Source organism: Thunnus albacares, chromosome 19 (assembly GCF_914725855.1).
Source record: "Thunnus albacares chromosome 19, fThuAlb1.1, whole genome shotgun sequence".
Classification (NCBI taxonomy): domain Eukaryota; kingdom Metazoa; phylum Chordata; class Actinopteri; order Scombriformes; family Scombridae; genus Thunnus; species Thunnus albacares.
Window position 1 is genome coordinate 12,543,045 of NC_058124.1, and position 22,285 is coordinate 12,565,329.

General features: G+C 40.0%; 1 protein-coding gene across 1 annotated transcript in view; it reads right to left on the reverse strand.

The window, feature by feature from the left end:
- Window positions 1-22,285, reverse strand: part of gabbr2 (gamma-aminobutyric acid (GABA) B receptor, 2) — a 192,090-nt gene that overhangs the window by 6,706 nt on the left and 163,099 nt on the right. Inside the window, exons 15-18 of the mRNA XM_044335736.1 lie at window positions 11,449-11,559; window positions 7,764-7,988; window positions 7,357-7,539; window positions 5,105-5,234 (exon numbers count right to left, since the gene is read on the reverse strand). Of these exons, the coding sequence (XP_044191671.1) occupies window positions 5,105-5,234; window positions 7,357-7,539; window positions 7,764-7,988; window positions 11,449-11,559 (649 nt within the window). The remainder of the gene's footprint in view (window positions 1-5,104; window positions 5,235-7,356; window positions 7,540-7,763; window positions 7,989-11,448; window positions 11,560-22,285) is intronic.

Genomic DNA, 22,285 nt, shown 5'->3' on the forward strand with positions numbered 1-22,285 from the left:
AATCAGTTTATCCTGGGTGTGTGGAATGTCAATATGCACCTACCAAACAGATGCAATTTCTTCTTTGAGAAGGTTCGTATTGGTGCAACCAGTAATTTTTAGTGCATTCCTGATCTGCATCAGTGTTTACTAGAAGCTCTGAAATTAGAGATCGCTTTTCTGGGTCACAACATAGTTCAACAGCAGTTTTCACTCTTAATGGAACATACGTAAGAGAAATTGACTTATAGTTGCAAAATAAAAAAAATAAAAAAAGCCTTCCAGCATGTCTGTCAGCTGACTATAAGCTAGTTAGTTACCACTTCCCCCAAAGGAAACAGATAATTTAATCAGATCTGCATATGCAGGGAAATATTTTAAGCACAACTTTTAAAAAACTCACACCTGAGTGGGAGAAATTCAAAAATTGGAAACGGAGGCAAAGAAAAGAAAGACAAAAAAATAAAGAACCTTTATCCAGAGAGAGATGTGGAGGGGAGAAAAAAAAGGCTTCCTTGCATGCTTACATGATTTCTGCCTTCTCCTGATGTTGCAGATGATGGTGAAACACAAAAAGAATCGCAGTAAACAACCTTATCAATTTTCCAGAGCTGTACCTGTAGAGTAATGGAATGATCCTTTTTTTTTCCACTACAGATTTTCTCTCCAGTTGTCCCAGATTTCCCAGCACTTCCTGACCTTATCCACTGATCACAGCTCTCCATGCCCCTACTGGACATTAGAGCTCGCTGAACTATTTTAGAGCATTCTAGTCCTCTTTTCATTTAGAAAAAAGCCTAACCTTGTACTTCTCATAGCTGTGTTAAAAGCACAGACAGAGATATTTATACACTTCATTATGGATTCAGACGCAAAATATGTGTTCGTGCAACACATGAGTGTTCAGTTTTTTTTCAAATGTCACTATAGCCTCCAGGTAGAATTTTATTAAATTTTTAAAGTTAAATGCTCAGTGTGCTCAGTCAAATAAATTGCCCTGCTAAATCTTAATATCTGTCCATTACAGTTTCACATTTATTGAGAGTGCAGACAGAAAAACAGTTAAAAAAAACACGACAATTTATTTAAATTACAACTAGTTGTGAGTCTCAAGCAGCTGCAGTTTGGCACTGACTTGGGTCGATGACACCTGGTTGATTCAACAGTAGGTCTGCTCAAATAGTCCAAAATAAACATTATATAAAATGCTCACAGCGCTGTCGATCAGTACCATAATGACTTCTATCTTCTCAGCCTAAAATCTGCCAATCTGTCAGAAAAACCACACCTTAACTGTCATCCGCTGATGTTCTCCAGCGTCGCCATGTGCTGGTACATATTCATGAATACAGCAAGAGACAGAGAGAGAGAGCGAGAGAGAGAGAGAAAGAGAGAGAGAGAGAGAGAGAGAGAGAGAGAGAGAGAGAGAGAGAGAGAGGTGGAGTGTTGCTTCTCACCCTTTGAGAGTAAGCGTAATCGCTGTTGACATGGCGTTCCACTCTTATAACAGCCACTCATTCACGGCCCCCAATACATTTAGACCAGCTCTCTTATGAATACTGATGACTACAGTTAGGAGCTGGCGATGATGATGATGACTGTCAAGCATTAGCAGATTGAGGCTGGGAAAAAGTTTATATGCTGGTGATCTTTAAAGGGGGCTTAATGACCTGTGATTTTATTTCCATAATGTGTGTCAGATTCACATTTGTGAGCAGCACCTGCAGTAATGTGCTGTCTCTCTTTGTCTGAACTCTCTTTCTTAAAACTCTCCTCGAAAGATCATTATCGAGGACATTTCAACAACCTGGAGACTGAATATGTTTCTCTCCAACTGTTTTGTAACAGCTCACTTGCATAGACTGTATGTAGTATGTAAGTGACACATGATCAAGGACTTCAGTGACCTTTCATGCTTGTTCTGTTCAGCCAAATGTTCAACTCTACAGCAACAGAGGAGTAGCTCAGTACTCATTCAGTTTCAATTCCATTTCAATTCCGTTTGTGCTCTCTCTCTCTGTTTCTCTTTTTCTCTAGCCCTCTCTGTGTTTCTCTCTTTTATTCTACAGTATTGAGTAATTAATTGAATTAATTGAAAGGCCCTCTATTAGACAAAACCTCTTGTTTATGCATACAAATGAAAAATGCATCATTTCATAAATTTCACTTTGAAAATAAAATATTTTGGGAATCCCAAAATTAGTATGTTATGCTTCCACTAGAGGACTAGATTACTTACAGAGAGCCAGCTAGTTTCTACTGAATGTTACTTCTGTCAGTTCAAAATATTACTTGAGGACGGTAAAAAAGACTTGATATGATCAGGAGTAGGTGTGAACCCTATATAATGAGTAAGACTTCACATTAGACTGCCACTTTCTGTTGCTTTGTTGTTTCTGATCCTTATGCTACAGATACTGGATTATTTAACAAAATTCATTCATTAAAAGGATAATTTTCCTACCAGCACTTATTCCTTGTTTTTTCCTGTTGTGAGAGATATTACGGAAAAAAAAAACATAAAAAAAAAAAAAAAAAAAAAAAATCAGCTTATGTCTCTCTAAGCCTTACAGAGAAGTTGAACCTTTTTCATTTTTTGGAAGTGCTCTGCTTTGCCAATATTTTTGCTTTTAGCTTTCTGTATTTTTCTCCTTTTCCTCCCTATTTAAAACGACCAGTTCCTCATGTGCTGTGGTTTTTGTTGCTGCTATCTCCCACTGTTGGTCAGGGGAAGATGCAGGTATTTGTTCCTTTACCCAGCACATATTTGAAAATGTGACTGTATTTAGTAATCTAGAACTAACAGAGAAGACAGATATAGATTGTGAGTCACATTATTTTTATTTTTCTACTAAAAATCTCTCTGTAAATGAATATTTATACAGAAAGGTATTTGGCTGTATTTGTCTCTGTTATCCCCCTGACAACTAAGAGAGTCAATGCAAAGATTCAGTCTAAAATAAATGTATTTCTATGAGCCCACACAATTTGAATTTTGCTTCACTAAACAGCCTGATTTGCTGACCAGCTGCCAGCTGCCGCCAGTACTACAGAGAGATATGCTAATTACTGTAAGTATTGTCAGCTGACGTCATTATTTTTTATACATTTTTAAAATCATTTCAAGATTACTGAAAATATAGTCTAAGGGTTTAGGTTTTAAAGGGCACACGTGAGCCGTGATACATTGTAAATTAATACAGTGCACAGAGCTTAGAGCTATAACAGTTATCAAGTAAAACCTTTCAAATCACTGAAAAGTATTTGGTGCAGTATGCTGGTTAAGATTCCTTAAAGGATAAATATAAGAAGGTCAAAAATCTCACAGATGGTAGCTCATTTACTAATTAATTACTAATTTAAAACATCTTGGCACTGACATCTCGCTCTGTGTTCCCTAAACACAACATTGAACTGCTTCATCAACCAACTGTGCAACAACACAGACATGTTTTGATTTCAAATCTACATTAAATCAACCCCCCACCTCATATCAATTTAAAGCCAGACACCATTTGGACTAAAACAAGACGGTGTTTATGTCTGTGTTTTAAGCAGTGTGTGTTTCTATATGTGTGCAGATACAAAAAGATAAAAGGCATAGAAGAAGGAGGAACAGAAGGAAGTGGAGTACAAACTAAAGCACAAAGAAGAAGCAGCAGAGACGTTGCTCTGTGAATGTGCTCATTAACTTCCATCAGTTCATTGTGTAACTATGAACTTTCACAGATGAGGAACTTCTCAAACAATTCCAGCACGCTGTGCTCCCAATCCGCAGAACGAGTGCAGCTGTTTCACTCTTTTACCTTCCCAAACTCAGACGGATCCATTAGACATCCCTGAGAGTGGCTCCATGCTGGCGTGTGCATCAGATGAGTTGAGTCTGGCTGCTTTACATCAACATCACCCTGCATTTGTTAAAATGGTGCCTAATGCAAAGCGACGCTGCTGGGTTGTAACAATTCAGTGATTCGATTTGAGGCATCGGGCTTCATAATGTCAAAGATACAGCTACATCAAATAAACAGCCTGTATGAAGCAGAAGTCGGGAGGGTAAATTGACACAGGGTCTCTCCACTGGAATAGACAGATATGACACGATGATGATAATTAAGCTTATTCCTTGTGTTTCCATATGTGTGTCTCCCCTGGTGCTCGCTCCCCGTTCTGAGCTCTTCTTGCCACCGTTTTCTCAAGTAGATAGTTCAACAGATATTAAACGACACCCCAAACACCAAATAATTAACTGCAAAATCGAGTGTGGACCCATTTTTGGCTGTATAAGAAAGGTGGGAGACTTGATAAAAGTGTGGCTCCAGTATGTGTAAAAGTTGCCAGGCAGCAGTGGAGTATTCAGGTACTGTCGTTAATCTCATGACTCATTCTAAGAGACGTCACAGACTTGCTGTCAGACAGAGCGCTCCTGGGTTCGGTCGTCACCTCCAGCCGACTGGAGCTCCAGAAATGGAAAAAAACCCATAAAAATATTCCTTCAAGTTGCTGCATTAGAATCCTTCACTGAAGCCACTGAATATGCAAATATAGCATACGTGTAAATGTAAACCACTTTAATGTAAAGCACCAGTCAGAAGTTTGGACACATCTTCCCATACTCTTGAATGAGAAAGCTTTTGACCGGTACTGTACATAATTCCATTTATATAAGTAAAATGTGCACCAATATGTGCAAAAGTGAACCACATTACAGAGGTAAACATTACATATTACTGCATATACAAGAGTATTGCGTCACACTGAAGCTTCATGTATTGTGAGACTGGACTGAATTATATAATACAGAACTGTTGCATCTGTGGTGCATTAAATCATTTGTTCCACACAGGTGTTTTCATACAATTAAGTCAGATTAATTAGATAAATACATCTTAATAAACTACTGCTATCTTGTTTCCAGTAAAAATTATATGCCGTCGTGGATTTTCCATTGGTTGATTGCAATGGAAATCATCTGCACTTCATTGGAGTAGTGCGTTACTTGACACCCACCTTATATCAGCTCTGATCACTCTGAGTGAGGCTGTATTTCCAAAAAATTTCAGGTAACAGACTCACTCAGAGAGCCTAACAGGACTGTGATACATGACCATACCAGCCAACATCTTACCTTTGCCATCTGTGAAGTTACGTATGCTGAGGATGTTGTTGGCGTCTGGGTAATGGTTCTGTTTGATGTAGGGAGTTTTCTCTGGGGTGTCCTGCAGTTGCATGGTCACTTCCTCCAGCTCCTTGTCCAGCTTTTACAAAAAGAAACAGAGAGAGGATTATTTATTTATTTATTTCAAGAAAAGAGAATTATTATATTAACAACTATATTGTTTATATGTGGAAAAAGTCAGTACGTAACCGTCTTTTATGGCATCAGGTTTGCATAAATCACTCACTAACAACTGATCATAAGTGGATTACAAGGTTACCAGCCAAATATGTCTGATCTATGTAGAACAAAATCCTGCAACTGCTTCTTTACATAACAAAACACACTGTTAAATGTTGAAAGACTGCTGTCTGCCAAAGACATAATAACTTTAATTGTCCTCCAAGAGTGTCTGACTACAGTAGCTCTTCATTTGCTGCAGCCATGAACAAAAGCAAGGACAACAGCAGTAATTCATCTCTGAGAGATCTGAAAGAAAGTCAACGTGATTGCTCATGGATTTTTCCAAATGTCACTCAATGTCAGTATTACTGAACATTTTAAAGAAATGAATCAGAGAGAAACATACAGCTTAGCTCATAGACCCCCTTAGTAAAAACACATAATTTATGAAATGGATGATATTTGTAAAAGAACTGGCTACAGGACAGGAAGTGTTTTTAATGTGTTAAGTTCAACTGAGTTGAATCATTTACTCTTCCGTCTCTTGTTGTTGAACCTGTGCTCAGTTACCTTTAATTAGGGACCGAGCCCAAAAGGCAGAGGACTACTGTAAAACAGTAGTCCTCGCCTATGGGCCAGGACCCTATTGTTTTTCGTGTGTTTGTTTCTTTCATCCTAAACATGCTCAAAAACTCACCAAATTTGGCACACACATCAGGTCTGGTGAAAAATTTGATAAAATGTAAAAATGTAAAAAGCGCCACCTATGTAAGTAAAATGGCCGCCACAGCCCGTGTGGAATGTCGTAGAGAGATCAAACAAAAACTCAATTATTCATCTCATCAAGACCTAAAAATTATACACTGACACCCCTGACCTAAATCCAACAGGAAGTCCACAATCAGACTTTCAAAGTAAGACTTTGCTCCGATTTTGGACCCCGAACAAACGCTATCTCCTCCGAGGGTGTTAATAGTATCGGCTTCAAACTTAAATACATGACTTATTACACTGTGCTGAAAAAAAGTTTTTAAAAACTTTGCAATAACTTGAACGGTTTGGATTTTATAAGCCCTGAAAGTTGCAGTGCCACATCACACCTTACAATGTAAAACAATGGGGAGGTATGAACTTTGTGTCAAACAGAGGCTTCTGACGTCGAAACTATAAGTTTGACCACTTTCAAACCTGCATCAATGGAATCGCAACAAAATTTCCTACTAAAATATGATTTTTAATGTAAGATTTGGCCAAGGTCATGGGATTTATGAGGATATTTCACAAAAAGCATACTCTAAAATCCTCCTCTTCAACTGCTCCTGGTGATGTCACTCCCTCAGTGCTGTGAAACATTCCGCAATACACACTCATTATAAAATCAAAGGAGGAGCAAGAAAAGACTTTAAAACTCACACTCTAATATCTCAAAAACAATAAAAGATAAAAAACACATGTAAATTCAAGATTTATAGGTCAAAGTCTCGTTCAAATGAAGTCTGTATCTAAAACTATGTGGAAGCAGTAAATGTTCAAAAAGGTGTGGGTTCGCTCACACTCTCCATTCAAATATATGAGTATTTTTCTGTGTCCAGCTGCAGTTACTTATTGTCTCTACACACCTGACAGTACACATTTCGATTAAACTTTCAAAATAAAAGCACACTACACTTATAAGAAATATCCCTCATTTTAAAAAAGCAAAATGATCTGATCCCGACAGGCCAGAGTGTGAGGTCCAACGCTGCTTGCAGCTTTAATTATCAATACATTTTTGTTAACTAACATTCTTTGTTCAAAAGTAGTTGCTTTGCATTCCCTCTGCAACTCCTCTGATCTCTACTCTCAGGAGTTGGAATGGATCCCCCACGTCTTGTCATAGAAACTACCAAAGACACCTAATCCAGACTCTACCCTGGGTTTCTGCCAGTCCACATCACACTATTCTCTTCCTTAACTTTCATTAAAAACACTACTGCCCAAGCAGCGCTGTCCTGTCTTGTAAAATGCTGATTGTTAAAAAGAACATCCTTGGCTCAGACCTCTGTTATCCTCATGCGGAGCCGGTGGTTGTCAGTTTGAAGCCCGTCCAGTCGCGAAGTGTTAGTCTGGTTGACGCTGGTGACGGAGGTGGAGGTCTTGGAGTCTTCCTTCTTTTGGTTCTGGGTGAATTTTAATCTTCGGTTTTGGGTGGCTGCGTCTGGGTTGGTTCTCATGGTGATTAACTGGAAGATTGGGTATTTATGGGTATTAGTCACAGCTGCACTCAGGGATAAAATTACAAATAGTCTAAGAAAGCCACACATAACTGTTTACGCTGCATTTTTAGCTTCCAGGACTTAGTGAAGCGTGGTGTGTGAATGTGGTGATAATTAAAGACTCTAGTTTTTGGCAATGCAGAGTTATCCACTTCTGCTCACACATACTCCTCTTTCACACAGAGACTGACCTTGGGAACGAAGACCAGACAAAGCGTGATGGTGCTGCAAAAGATGATGACCAGCGCCACAATGCAGAACTGGACATTGGGCTGGTCCCTGGTCAGAAAAGACACTGCAGCACCGATGATGCACATGATGCCGACGTTATACACACTCATCCCGATGTATTTGCTATCATTGAGAGCAGGGATGCTCACATTCCTGGTCTCCCATGCCAGGAAACAGCCAAACAACTGTCAGGGAAAAAGAGAAACAAAAAATGTTGAATAAGAAGTTAAATAGACATCTCTGAACAACTGAAGGTAGTATTTGACTTTGGTTTCAACTCATTTCATTGCACACAGTTAGTCAACAGTATCATCTATCCTCACTATTTGAAACAATGCCCTTTTCTCCCATTTTGCTGCTGCTAGTCTAAACAGAAGAGTTCTGTGAATCTGCTCTTCCTCAACGACTGGTTGTGTGTCTCAATGAACTGAATTTGAATTGTGAGAACTGAATGTGGAAGCATATAGATAGTTGAATCTTCAATTTGGGTCAAATACAGTTTCAGAGCAACTGAATTAAATTTCATGATATTACATTCAGTTTCAAATTTAATGGAATTCAGTTCCAAACTAATTTCAAATTATGCTATTCAGATTCAGTTTTTCAATGCAATTATTCAAGTTGAGGCGATTCAAATTCAAATATAAATAATTCAAATTCAGTTTCTAGTGACACATATTTCTGCCCATAAAAGAGCCTCATTTAGAGCAGCCGTAGGTTTCATGCTTGTAAAATGTGCATTTAGTGAGAGTGAATTGTTTGTTTGGGACATTAGAGGTGTAGAAGCAGCAGCCTGCACGGCCTACTGAATAATTCACTGTGTGCTGTGTAAGGTGTCCTGCCTGCTTATTCTAAGTCTAAATGAGAGTTCGTGGAATGACAAGCAGCAGAATTAAAAGAGCAGTCATCAAGGATTAGTGCACTTCAGGTGTGTATGCGTGTGTGCACGAATGTGAGGTTACGGTGAAATGCGCATGTGCGTATTCATATGAGAGCTTGTGTGTGTGTGTGTGTGTGTGAAGGCAGGGATGACTCAAGCCTTAATGCTTTTTGCTTTGCTCTCTCTCTCTCTCTGTGCCACACACACAGATGAGGGCTCCTGTCAATCACTCCATACAAACTTTTTCCTACCCCCCCCCTTTCTTTGTTCCTGTCTCATGATTTTACATCAAAGACATTTTTCTTGTTACCATTTTCTCACTCCTTCCATCTCTCTGTCTTTGACATTTTTCTGTAGTATTTCTTACTCAACATCCTCTCAATCTGCTCAGGATGATTTACTGCTCTGTCTCACTCCTTCTCCTTTGCCTCACCATGAATGTGGTGAGGTTTGCATAATTTATAGTTGCTCCTACTTCACGGAGGTTGTCAAACACATCATGTGATGGGGAAATGGAAAATTTTTAGAAATACAGTATGGCAGTTTGGTTCGTACACCACATGTCCACGTACAGCCTAATGGCTTGAACCCTGTAGTGACATTTTGAATTTAAATATTGAAATATTATCATCGATAGTCAGTTGTTGGTGGGTGTTGTTACCATTCCTAAAATCCAAGATGATTTCTTTAGTTTTCTTGATGTTCAAATGAAAAAAAAACTGAACCTGCACCAACCAACAAACTCATCTACCCACACCCAGTAGCTGGTTTCATCATCATCTTGAATAAAACCCATCGCTGTGTCATCAGCAAATTTAATAGTAACATGATCAGATGCCTCTACGTTCATTTGTATGTAGAGGGTAAATAAAACTGGAGCTCCCTTGTTGAAGAAACTGTGGAGAACACTGCCCCATTTACTCTGACACACTGTAATCGGTCAGTCAGAAAGGACTATACCCATCTGATGATGTTACTAGTTACTCCTAATTGCAGCAATCTCTCCATCATAATGTGGGGTCTCATAGTATTAAATGCGGACAAAAAATCTACAAAAAGAACGCAAGCATATCGTATGGGCTAATCAAGATGACAATAAATATTATACAGCATATACAAAAAGAGCATCCTTCGAACTCCCATTCCTATATGCAAATTGTAAGGGGTTAAGTTCATGTTGCACTTCCCTAAGGACATGGTTTAAAACAATCCTCTCGAGGCTCTTCGTTACAATTGATGTTAAAGAAATTGGTCAATAATCATTTAAAACAAAAGAGACAGTTTTGACACTTTTGGTACCGGCAGTATGAGTGAAGTTTTCCATGCCCTGGGGATATGATGTGTATCAAGTGACATGTCAAAAAGCTGTCCAAACGCAGGGCTAAGTTGTTCACCACACTCCTTCAGAACCCTATCTCTGATCCTGTCAGGACAAGCTGTCTTTCTTGGATTGATCTTTTTAAATGTTCTACAAACCTCCTTAGCTGTTATGACCTAGTGCTGGCTACAGTCAAGTTGTTGCCTAATTACTTTACACTCAGTGGGGAAATCTGATATATCAAACCTAGCATAGAATGTATTTAAGTCATGAGCAAAGGTCAGATCATCCCCATTGTTCCTAACACTTTTCATCTCCTCCTTTCCTACCATTGTGTACCTTCCACTTAAATCATTACCCCTCATCTTCCCCTCAATCTTCAACTTGTTTTTATACTTGCAATCTTTGGTTATTTGCCTTATTTCCTTTTGTATAGCTTTTGTTGAGGACACATCCCCCTGTTGAAAAGCCCACTTTTCCTTTTTCAGTGCTACTTTGAGTTCCCTATTTACCCAAGGTTTATCATTTGGAAAAACACTCCACTTCTTAAGAGTTCTTAGCTCAGGCTCGCTGGTTTTGAGCCTGTTTGTAGTGAGGAACCAGGTGGACCATCTGGTGATCCGAGCCCCCAACGGGTGGTTTCGGATAGCCCCTGTAAGCATCCTTAATATTACTCAAGCACAAGTCAAGTGTCCTCTCCCCGCAATTAACGTATTGGTAAAAGTTAAGCATCACATTTTTTAGGGCACAGCCATTGAAGTCCTCGAGTATAAGCTTAGGGGCATCAGCAATGTTTTCTAACTTAGCCACTGTGTCATATATTACACTTGCTGCAGTCTTGGTGATAGCATGGGGGTGAATATATAGAACAGTGATAAACACTTGCTGAAACTCCCCGGGCAGGTGGAAAGGTCTAAATGACAGGGATAAAAGCTCAATGCCCTCCGAACAATAAGAGTCTCTGAGTGTGCAGTTGCTGTTCCATCTCTCATAAATATAGACATAACCCCCCCCCCCACCCATTACCTGTGACAGTCCAGTCTTATAGGTTCCCTAAACCCTGTGACCTGAAGTGTGGAGTTGTCTCCTTAAGCCATGTTTCGGTAAAGCGCAGCAAACAACTTTCCCTATACTCACAGAGGTACCTCACAGCAGTCTGAAGCTCCATGAGTTGCTTGGGGAAAGCGCAAGCGTTTGCTAGAATCACCATTGGTAGAGGTGGCCTACATCCGCGAGCACTGGCCTCTCAATGGCAGTATGAACAGAAGGCTTGCAAAACTGTTAACCTATTTCTGTCACACAGTTTGGAAATATTTATCCTATATGGCAACAATATTAAGAAAAAAAAGGCATCAAGCTTCAACCATTTACATTTAGAAGTGTATAAGTGTGTATTTATGTGTGTGTCCAGATTGTGAGTACATGATCAAATTTTGTGTTTTCTCACCATTAGCAGTCCCTTGTAGGCATAGACAATACCCAGCCAAATGGTCATGTGGGTGTTCTCACAGTGCTCCAAGAAGGGACGGATGGCTATGTCTCGGCCTTGGGGGTCCGCCTGTTGACAACACAAACAAATGCAGAAAGAGAGGAAGATAGTTGAGTACAACACCCAAAAAAAGTACTTTAAATGTTTTGGGAACACATAAGGCAGCATTTTCCTCGAGGAAAAATAAAACCAAGATAGAAAACCAAATCCTCAGAAAGTCTATGAACTGTTTCCACATTAATATTCTCTTTGCAGGTGTTCTTTGCTTCACATTCAGGTACAAAAGCTGGACAGATTGTCCGCTGCTAGTCAGAATGAAGGGTGTCAGTGATCAAACATTCAGGCGTGTAATCAAACTGTGTCCCATCATGGCCACTGGGCTCCTCCAAAGTCGGCTGAAGTTAAATTAATCCGTGCTTAGGACGCTAATGGGCACGACTAATGAAGCTTATTCATTAATATGATTTACACCTCCTCCTTTCTTTCTTGTTTCAAACTCAGTCTCCGTCACGCTATCTCCATCTCATCCTGCCCCCGTTTCTCTATTTCTCTCGCTTTTGTTTCATTTCCACTTGTCTCTCACCTCAGTTGGTGACACAGGTGACTTACGGGGCAAATTAGCACCTGAGGTGGATATTAATACGCTAAAATACGTCACCTTTCCTCTTCTCTTTCCCACCCTTTGTTAGGCAAAGCTTTAAAAAGGTTTTAAGAAGAGCATTAGTTTGGCCTGCATGGATTTATCTAAGGCCCTACCAATATATCAAGTGTGGGACATCTGGGCAGGGCTGGGCATAATGCCATGCTGCTCTCTCGGTGTGTTTGTGCGTGTCTCTTCAGGCTTATTTACAGTAAGACATGTCTAATGGCTCAGCGGATAGTATGTGTGTGTGTGTGCGTGCGTGTGGGTGTGTGTAGGCATCTACAATATAGTGTTTTGCTGAAATTCAGTTCATAAGCAAATTCCTTTAAGGCAAAAAGCAAGATGAGGAAAGATGAGAAGAAGGAAAATACTGAAATATTATCTTTGTTGTCATCCTCATACATACACCAAGTGTGTACTTTGTTTAATGTGCCTCGTGTAAATGCTCTCTACCATTGATAAACACACACTTACACACACACATCCCTCAATGTGATGCAAAATACCTCTTCCCCCAGTCATTTTTACCTCCATATTCTCCATTCAGCTCATATTAATGGAAATTGTAGCTATTCATGCGTGCCTCTATAACCTTGATGGATTTACATTAGTGGTCCTCTATAGGATGATCACTTAAAATGGGAAATTGGTGCTTAAAGAGCTACACTGATTCACCCAATAGAGTAGGGAAATTGGTCCCTACCGTATAACTTTTGCATATCCATGAAGTGTTGTATTATAGTAGTTTTCTAGCTTTAATTCCCACAGCATCTATTTCCTGTGTCTCAGCTTTCACAAAATGTTTCTCATTCAGCTGTCTAATGCGTTCAACATTCAATCTTGCAAAGGATTACGTATGCAGTTGCACATCACACGCAGTTGGCAAAAAAGGCACAGCGACAATATAGCAGGCAGAACACTCCCACCCCCCCAAATACAAACACAACTGTGGTGTAAAGTGATCTTTTCTGCCATCTGCAGAACATCTCCAAAACCTCTGATGTGTCGAAACTGAAATGCATTAAAGAGAGAGGATTGCTTCAGTGGCAGTGAGTTCACACACTTTGTCAAGGCCCTCTTGTAAGCCCTTCTGAGAGTTCCCGTGGCAACTGCGTCACTCATGTCCAGTGTTGGGGAGGTTACTTTTGAAATGTAATAGGTTACAGAATACTTGTTACCCTGTTATCAAAGTAATGTAACTCATTACATTTGATTACTTATGCTTAGAACAATATGCATCGATTTGATTGGCAAGAGGCGGTGCAAATTCAAACAAGAGAACCAATCAAAAACAATGCTCAAAACTTGAGCGCATACTGCCAAATAAATGCCTAGACACAAAGACAGCTCCTTGTAAGCCATCATAACCTTGATGGTGTTGCACTCTTTGCAACACCACCTTTGTCCCAAAGGCTTTGCTGACCCGCGTTGTCCGAAAACATGCCAAAAGAAGGCATTCCCGTATGGCGAAAAGATGCAAAGCAACAGAATGAATGTTATATTCTAAATATGAGCTTTTAACTGAAAAGAAGCCTTAAAAGCTATTAAGGACTTGGAAACGCAGGAAAGTGGGGCAGAAGATGACTCACAGACAGGAACCACAATTAGTTGACACAGAACAGGAAAGGGATCCTGACACTGAAGTGTGACCTTTTCAATGAACACCTACAGGTAACCTCTTCATGAACATAATATTCCACTTTTATAATATTCCACTTTATTTTTAACTTAAGCAGTGTGTTTGGATTGAGCATGAGAGAATCCATTCATCAGTTATGCATGAGATGCTCTGATCTGGCCAAGTCTCTGGGTAGTGGCTAGTGGCAGGAATCATTTCTGGTCAATTTAAGTGATAAATGTCTATATTTTATGTAAACAATGAAGATAATTATTCTGCGTGGTACTGTCCACTTTGAACTATAGTAGGGGAGGTGTGGCATGCAAGATGAAGAGACAGTCTTCACTTCTTTTCGCCTTCCAGTCTTCTTAGAAAATACTCAGATCTTCAGAAAAGAAACCATTAAAAACGGAGAAGGGCAAGAAGAACAGCATCAATGCTCTGTGGCATTTGGTGTTTTGATGATGGTGGTGGAGAGCGCTGTTGAACATATTGCTCCAAAATCTCCCATAGATGTTTAATTGGGTTAAGAGCTGGTGACTGTGAAGGCCATAGCAGAAAATTCACATAATTTTCGTATTCATCAAATGATTCAGTGACCCCTTGTGACTGCCTTTGTTATATTTCTGTACTCATTTAGTCATATTTTTCCTTTAATCTGTCACCAATCTGTATATCGGTGCTGCCTTTACTCAGTGCAAAGATCCGAAGGCATCATCATGTACTGTAGGCTTATTTTTAAACGGACAAGCAAAAAAATCCAGTTATTTATACTGAAATTTTGACATCCATTAATTGTTATGCAATAGCTATACCCTATAACTACAGAAGGTACATGGTTTAGTATCAGTTAACATGCAGAATGATTTATTATAGGCTCTGTGCATGAATGTACCAAAACCATAGTATGACATGTTAATTATATGTTATAAGTTTGCAAACTGCAATGAGGCCTGAGCTCCTCAGCTGTTTTCTACTCACAGATTTACTGCATGTTCTGCATCTTCCTCATTTACGTATATGTATGTTTTTGGCTGAGCAATCTCTTATTCAAACAACAATGCTCTGAGAAATCACACTTTACTTGCAAATCATTTGTTCATTCAGTATGAGAGACACATTCTGCATCAGTGCTCTTTGCATAGTCCCAGCTCCAAGCAAACTTGTGTCGCTAACAACAAAATGATAAGACAAAATGAGATATAATGCTTATTAGGCTCGGGTCTCTATCGCAGCAGAGCAGACAGGAGCTTGCGCCTTTTGGAGGGAAGCTGTCTGGGGAGTTGCCAGGCAACAGGGCTGTAGGCGGCAGGCGGCCCCAAAGCGGTGGTGATGGCAGTAAAAGTGCCCGTTCACTGTCATTTTTCACAGCATTAGCCCTCTAACGGGATCACTCTGGGAGGGCTGGAGCGGGCACGGTGCTGCCAGATTGTCTATGGAGAGATAGAGCGAGATGAGGCGATGAAGGGAGTGATGGAAGGAAGAGGGAGAAAGAAATGAAGGGTGGGATGGAGAGAAAACAGTAGCAAGAAGTATGGATGGAAAGATGGAAGTTGAAATGAGTGGAATAACAAAGGGATAGCAGGATGAATGGAAGGAAGGTAGCAGTGATGGCATGGACAGAAGTAAGAGAAATGTTGTCAATCCTATTTCCTCAAAGAGATATGAGAACAAAAAGTGAAGGGAAGATAAAATTATCAAAGGAAGAGATAACTGGAGAGCAGAGGGGAGGGCTAGTGAACACAACAGGAAGAAGAAAGGTGAAAGGTGGAAAGATGGAGGTTAAGAGTTGGGACAAGCTAACTAGTTGTAAATTCCAACTTTTTATACACATAAATAATTATACAGAGAAACATAATGCACAAAGATAGAAACAGAGAGAATGAAGCAGGACATTGTCAGCCAGCCAATTTGTTATTTTCTCTTCTTCAATGAGCTTGTTGCAGCCCATTAACTACACTTGATTAAAAAAAAGCTCCCAGCTTGGTACATGAATGTGAAGGCGGGAGGCTCTTAAATCTAAAACTGAAAAATCTAATCCAATCAAAACTGACATGATCATTTTGATAATGTCCATGTTTGCTTCTGTTCTATTTCAGGTTGGATTCTTTGATAACAAAGCTTGTGAATGGGATGCCGTTCAGCAATTGACTCTCAAGTCTCCAGTTACCATGCAACAATGATGTACCTTTTACACAAATGAAACTAGCCATGAATGTGTTCGTTGTGATGAATTATCTATCTCAAGAAAGTTCAAAGTCTTTTCAAGTTTATTCTTAAACTGTACTGAATTCATTAGAAATCAGTGGCTGCCTGAAAGGAAGCAAATTACATTTAAAAAAAATCGAAGTATGATGTGCTTTGGAAAATTATTGCCACTAAAGGGTTATTCCAGCATTTTAAGTTTTTGCATTAAAGTTGACACACGGGAGAAGAGACAGATTTTAAAAAAAAAAGAAAAAAGAGTGCTCAAAAGAAGCAGAGGCTGAGATATCCCGACCTCTTCTGCCTCATAAAAGCTCACTTTTTTCGAATCCTAGACCTTCAGTTTGTAATGCAGGCTTCATCGATCATCATTATTTTGTCAAGCATCAGATCAATCCAAAGCCACAGAAGACACCATAGGCTGCAACTGTTTTCACAGGCTGGTTTGGAGTAAACTAGATTTCTTGCGTAAAATCGATTGAGTGCCCCAAGATTTTTTGTAAACTCACTATGACATGCAAAAATAAAAACTTCTACAATCAATTAAAAAATCTTTAAACGTACAATATAAAAGTGCAACAACATAAAAAAAGAGTGAAAGCCACAAAGAGCATCCTGTATGTCTTTTTTTCCCCCTTGACTCAATGATTACAGCTAGCGGGGTTTGTTTCTGGATATGGATCTCACTCTGACTGTTTGATGGCCTCTGGCCTGCTGGAGAGCAGGGAGCAGGGAGAGATAGACCAACAAGTGAGGGAGGAAATAGAGAGCTCACTCATTGTCACCTGCAGCTACTTCACACAGAGGTGTGTGTGTGAGAGCATATGTCCCCGTGGGTGCGAACGTTTGCACATTCTGTGAGCACACATACGTAATGTGACTGTGCTTGTGTGTGCGTGTGTTAGTGATTGCTTGTGTGCAAAAGTGCATGTGCGTGTACAGAGCTATCAGGCAAACAGTGACAGAAACACTCCATCACTCATGCTGGCAATTACAACAGAGGAGATTCCAGCGTGGTGAAAGAATGAGGACGAGATGGGCACAAAAGAGAGGTATTGTGGGTGGAGCTTTGTGGCGATATATGTCGGTGTAGTATTTTGAAAAAGATGAGAAAATCACTGTGATAAAAAATGACAGAGGGAAAGCCAGAGAAAATAGCCCGTGGGAGAGAAAATGGGAATCTCTGAAAGAAAAATAGATTTCTTTTTGTCCTCAAGAGAGATCATAAAAGTTTTATTATAAAAATGTTACATTAAATGCTGCTGTGATTTCTCCAGGGATTAAATAATTTACATTTATGTATGCTGAGGCTAATGGAAATATCTATTAGAACAGTAAGCAATCTCATATGCTGTATATTAAATAATAATAACAAATTTAGATTTTCTGATTTGTGATTGGTAATGTGATGAACGTCAGCGGATGGTATCATGTTTTGCTGATGCCCAGGGTAGCAGCCCCGCCAACTGTTTGCCTGGGCACAGAGACAGAGAGAAACACACCGAGTGCCGTCTGATAGAGATGTCACATAAACACAAACACATTATCCTGTGTGGCATCAACTGTTTCTGTTTTTTTGCATTTACTTTGTGTCACTGTCAGCCTGTCTCTGCTGTCTTACTGTTTTTAAGATCGACGAAGAAGCGACCCAAGAGGCACTGTCCTGTGATATAAAATGCAATATTTGATTTACAATCTCACCTACTGGGGGAAACAGGAGAAGCAACCGCAAGTATTTAGCATGTTGAGAAATGTGTGACAGGGATGGAGACATTTAAAGAGTGAATGAGGGATTGTAGAAAAATCAGGATGTGAGATGTGGAGAGTAAAGGGGAGAGAAAAAAACACATCAAGAGCACAGAGGGCAAAGCGATGGGAGGATGAAAGGCATCCTGGTGCCACAGTAATTTGTAGGAAGTCATTTGAAAAGGAGCGAGCACCGTTTTCACGAGTTCTCTATGCAGTTCTGAACAGCAGTAATGGCCTTTAGACAAGCAGATAGGAGGACATGCATAGTGGGTGATTAGCTCAGCTGGTTAGACAGTGAGGTTGACACTAGTGATGCCAAGAGAGAAGAATTGAGAACCATTTAGGAGAAAGGTTCTTGTAGGATCACTACGACATAACAATTACATGTCCAGCAATCACCCAGATGTCAACATTAACCTAATTTCACAGCAGCATTGATTGCCTCACCCTAATCAAAGCAGCCTTTGATCCCAATCGTCCATAAAGTATGCATATAGTTTCCTGGTACAACTGTAACTATAACTGCTGTAATTGTTGTATTTTAAGAGTAAATGCTCCAAATTTTCCCCTCAAATTCCTGTTCTACCAGTTGAGTTTAAACAAAGTTGTGGCAATTATCAGTGTAATCATCTGTGTTTATTTTGCTGCATGGACTTTTTTTTGCTAGTGACATGCCAGTAAAACAATCATTTCCACACAATTCTACTGTATAACAACAGCAGGTAGCAGCTTTAAATGGTTTGTAAACGCAAGGAATCATGCTGATTATTTACTGCCATGTTTCACACATGAATTCACCCAAGAAAGTACACAGCAGGTATTGACTGAGTTTTATGAGGGTCGATTGTGATTAAGTGAATTGCGTCATTCCCTTACACTGCGTAATGCCACCCTCGTCTCACGAGTGATGTTTAAAACCAGCTCTGCCTCCCAATTTGACAACCTCTGCCTCCCCACTGAGGTGATGAGATTTATAAAAGACCTTTTCTCTGTTGTTGCTGGCATGTGTGCAATAACAGCAAAGCACATGATTCCATCACTTGCTGAGGCTCATGACCAGATGACGAACATCAGATGACGTGCAGAGTCACTGCACCTGTCAGGGTCTGAAAAGTTAGAGAGAACTTATCAAGGAGGCTTGCACCAATATTTGGTTCAGCTTACAATACTAATACTCAATCAGAATCTGCTTTAAACCCCTTTGCCTCTAATTTCTTTTTTAAATGTGTAATTATACTGTACTGTGACATCTAAGCTAATTTGTATTGGAATGTAGCCGGCTTCTGTATGCAAAATGTGTGTTTATTCAGCATTACTCTGCACTTTTTTTTTAGAATTAAAAGTTGTTTACAACACAAGATTTTGAATATCTTAGATAAAGTGGAGGATTAAGTGTTGCTTCATGGGCTGAGAAAATTGTCCTACTTCTTAAGCAAAATAAACCCTTATCTGGAAAATGCATTGTCACTGCTGAAAACTGGGCTGTTTCTATTGGCTCACGAAAAGCTGATGATTTTGAGATACATGGTTTTCAAAGGACAGCGACAACTTGCAAAAATGAAAGAACATCAGGTTTTCATCTAGGGAATAAGTTAAGTGATGTTAATGTAATACTGAGGTGAAGAGGTTGTCTTGTGATTTTCCCTTTTGTACTTTATTAACAAGTCAAAAAAAAAAGACACTGAGATTTTGAATTTCATAAGGCACACACACACACACACACACACACACACACACACACACACACACAGACATCAACTGATATACAGTTATTTGCCATCCAAATCTTTAAATAGTCTACTGCTGTAGAAAGAGAAACAAAAGAAAGTGAAGAAGGAAAAAGCCGGTGAGAAAGGGTTTGGGGGAAGTGAGGAAGAAAGAGAGGGAGGGTAAGGGTGCCCCCGGCCGAGACTGACCTACATGCAGAGGGGCCATGGTGGCAGGGCAGCAAGACGCCACTGGCACTCCAAGCCATGTGGGTCTCAGCCATCCCACTTCACAGTGTGTGTGAACACCATCTTAACTGTACGTGTGTGCGTGTGTGTCTGTGCGAGAGGGCCTGTGTGTGGTTTACTGTAGTGTTCTAGTCACACCGGATGGGTGACCATGATATTCCACTCCAGTGCATCTTCACAGATATTATTCTGGCTCACTTAGGAGAGACAGCGAACAAGGTAGAGGCAGAAAGAAAAAAAAGGTAGACAACCCCCCCCCAAAAAACACAGAGATAAGATGAAACATGCAAATAAAATATAATGAAACATAATTTCACTGTTCTCTATGCCACTTCTACACATACACACACTCCAATCTTTCAATCTTTAATCTTCATTAAAACTACAGAATTCACATCTCACCATATAGTTTCCATCCCTCTGAAGACTCTCCTCCCCTCCTTTCCCCTTCCCCACTAATGATGATAAAATGATCTCTTTACTTGAATATGTCTGTCTGCATTTAAATATTTCTGCTCTCTTGCTTGCTTGAGCATCCACCGCCTTTTCTTCCTTTTTTCATACAAGCCTGTAATCCCATTTGTGGACTAATCCTTCTGATAGAACCATGGCCCACCGACCTTCTACTCACCACTGCGCCAAATTGGCAGTGGCATGATGAAATTGTGAAAGGATTTTTTTTTTTTTAATTCCCCTCTCTGCAAGTAAATGGCACAATGCTGTTTTGACAAAAGGACTGATTCTAATGTCGTTCAGATAACTGGCTGACCTGCCAGTGCCTCAAGACTGGCACCAAACCTGAGCGTCATGCTGGGAAACAAACAACCCGTTGAGGGTCAGTTTTCTGTTTTTATTCTTGGATGACTATCCTAGACTAAGATATGCTCACAGTGTTTCCTTCCCTGTTTCCAGTAGACATCGCTCAGCATGGTTTATTCTGAACCATTAAATTGGTCGTGATGTGTCAGCGTACGTGTCAAGTCTTACATTTATACCTGGGAGTCACATTTGAGTGCCTCTGCTGGCATCTGATGGCTGTGAAGTGGAAATGAATCGTCACTATCAATGAAAATCCCAGTTCGGTGATAAAATGTCAGTTACTGTGCTCCTGACAGCGCTGTCAGCAGGGGTGGCGATCACACCAGCCAGCAGGAATCTCTACCAAAGTCATTTTCATTGTCTGACATGTTTTGGAAGTTTTAAGTGTTCAACATCAGAAGATATGAAAAGCCATAGTTCCGCATACATGTTCTCAATCGCCCGTCTTGTTATTTGCTTCACTGTTACGTTGAGAGATAGGTGCAATGAAAGCACAACCAGCAAAAAATATGATGAAATTCGAAGTGGGCAAAACAATACAAGACAGAAGGAATTACTTAGCAGAGCAAGTTTTGAAGTTGAGAGGTGAAAGGTGGAGAAATGCAAAATAATTTTTTAGGCGAGCCGCTTGTACCACAACTTCAAAAGAAGACACTTCAAAGTAGCGTAACAGAACTTACTGCCTCTTTCACATATGCAAAAGCACACAAAGGGCATGCACACAAACACATACATACACACATACAAACACACACACACACACACACACACACATTTAAATGAAGACAAGAACCCACACATGCTGGCACAAGCACTAAGACAGAAACAAGTACATTATAGTGCTCACAAACAGACTTATTCACTCATTTATGCATTCTCACAAAATTACAGCATAATGGCACACACACAAATACACAACACTACATTATAATAAAATATGCACACAGTGAGATCAACACACACACACACACACACACACACACACACACACACACACACACACACACACACACACACACACACACACACACACACACACACACACACATACACGAGTGCAGCTCCCTGGGCTCCAGCAGGGAGCTGCCTTAACTGATTTATTAAGAGCTAAACGCATCATTAGTGTAAGCGGCTAACCCTGAACATTGGGCTCATTAGAATATGCAAATGCTGTGGTATAGCCTGGCAGTCTGTTACATTGCAAGCTAAGGCTTTTATTATCATACGCTCAAACTGCTTTTATTGCTGCTATTCTTTAACATAACTCCCTGTCATAATGCTAGCTTTCATCAAAGTACCCATCTACACACTGCATAGCTTTGGGCTGTATGTTGGATGTAACTGTAACTGCCTAGTTGCCACTGTTGCAGAGGAGGTGGATACATCATTATAGAAGTTTATACAGTACTGGGGGGATTAGGTAGATTTCTTGGGAGGTGTATAATACCAGAGAAGTGGGAATACTGTTAATGAGATCTGTATACTGCTGGGAGGAGGGTACATATCTTTGGAGGTATGGTAGTACACCACTGCAGAGGTGGAGAAGAACTTTCTCTGCTGGGTTTGTACAAAGCTGTGGATTTCATTGGATGTATACTTTTAGATGGAAGCAAAGTCTTTGAAGGACATTCAGAGATGCTGAATTACCTTAATGGCAAAGAGTGCTTAGTCGTGATTTATATATTTAAGAAACTCCAAATATGCCACTTGATTTTTGCTGGGTTGTCAATGGGAGGATCTCAGAGTCAAGCTAATATCACTGTACCCACAAGTGCTCTATCTCTCTGACCCAAATATAGCAATACT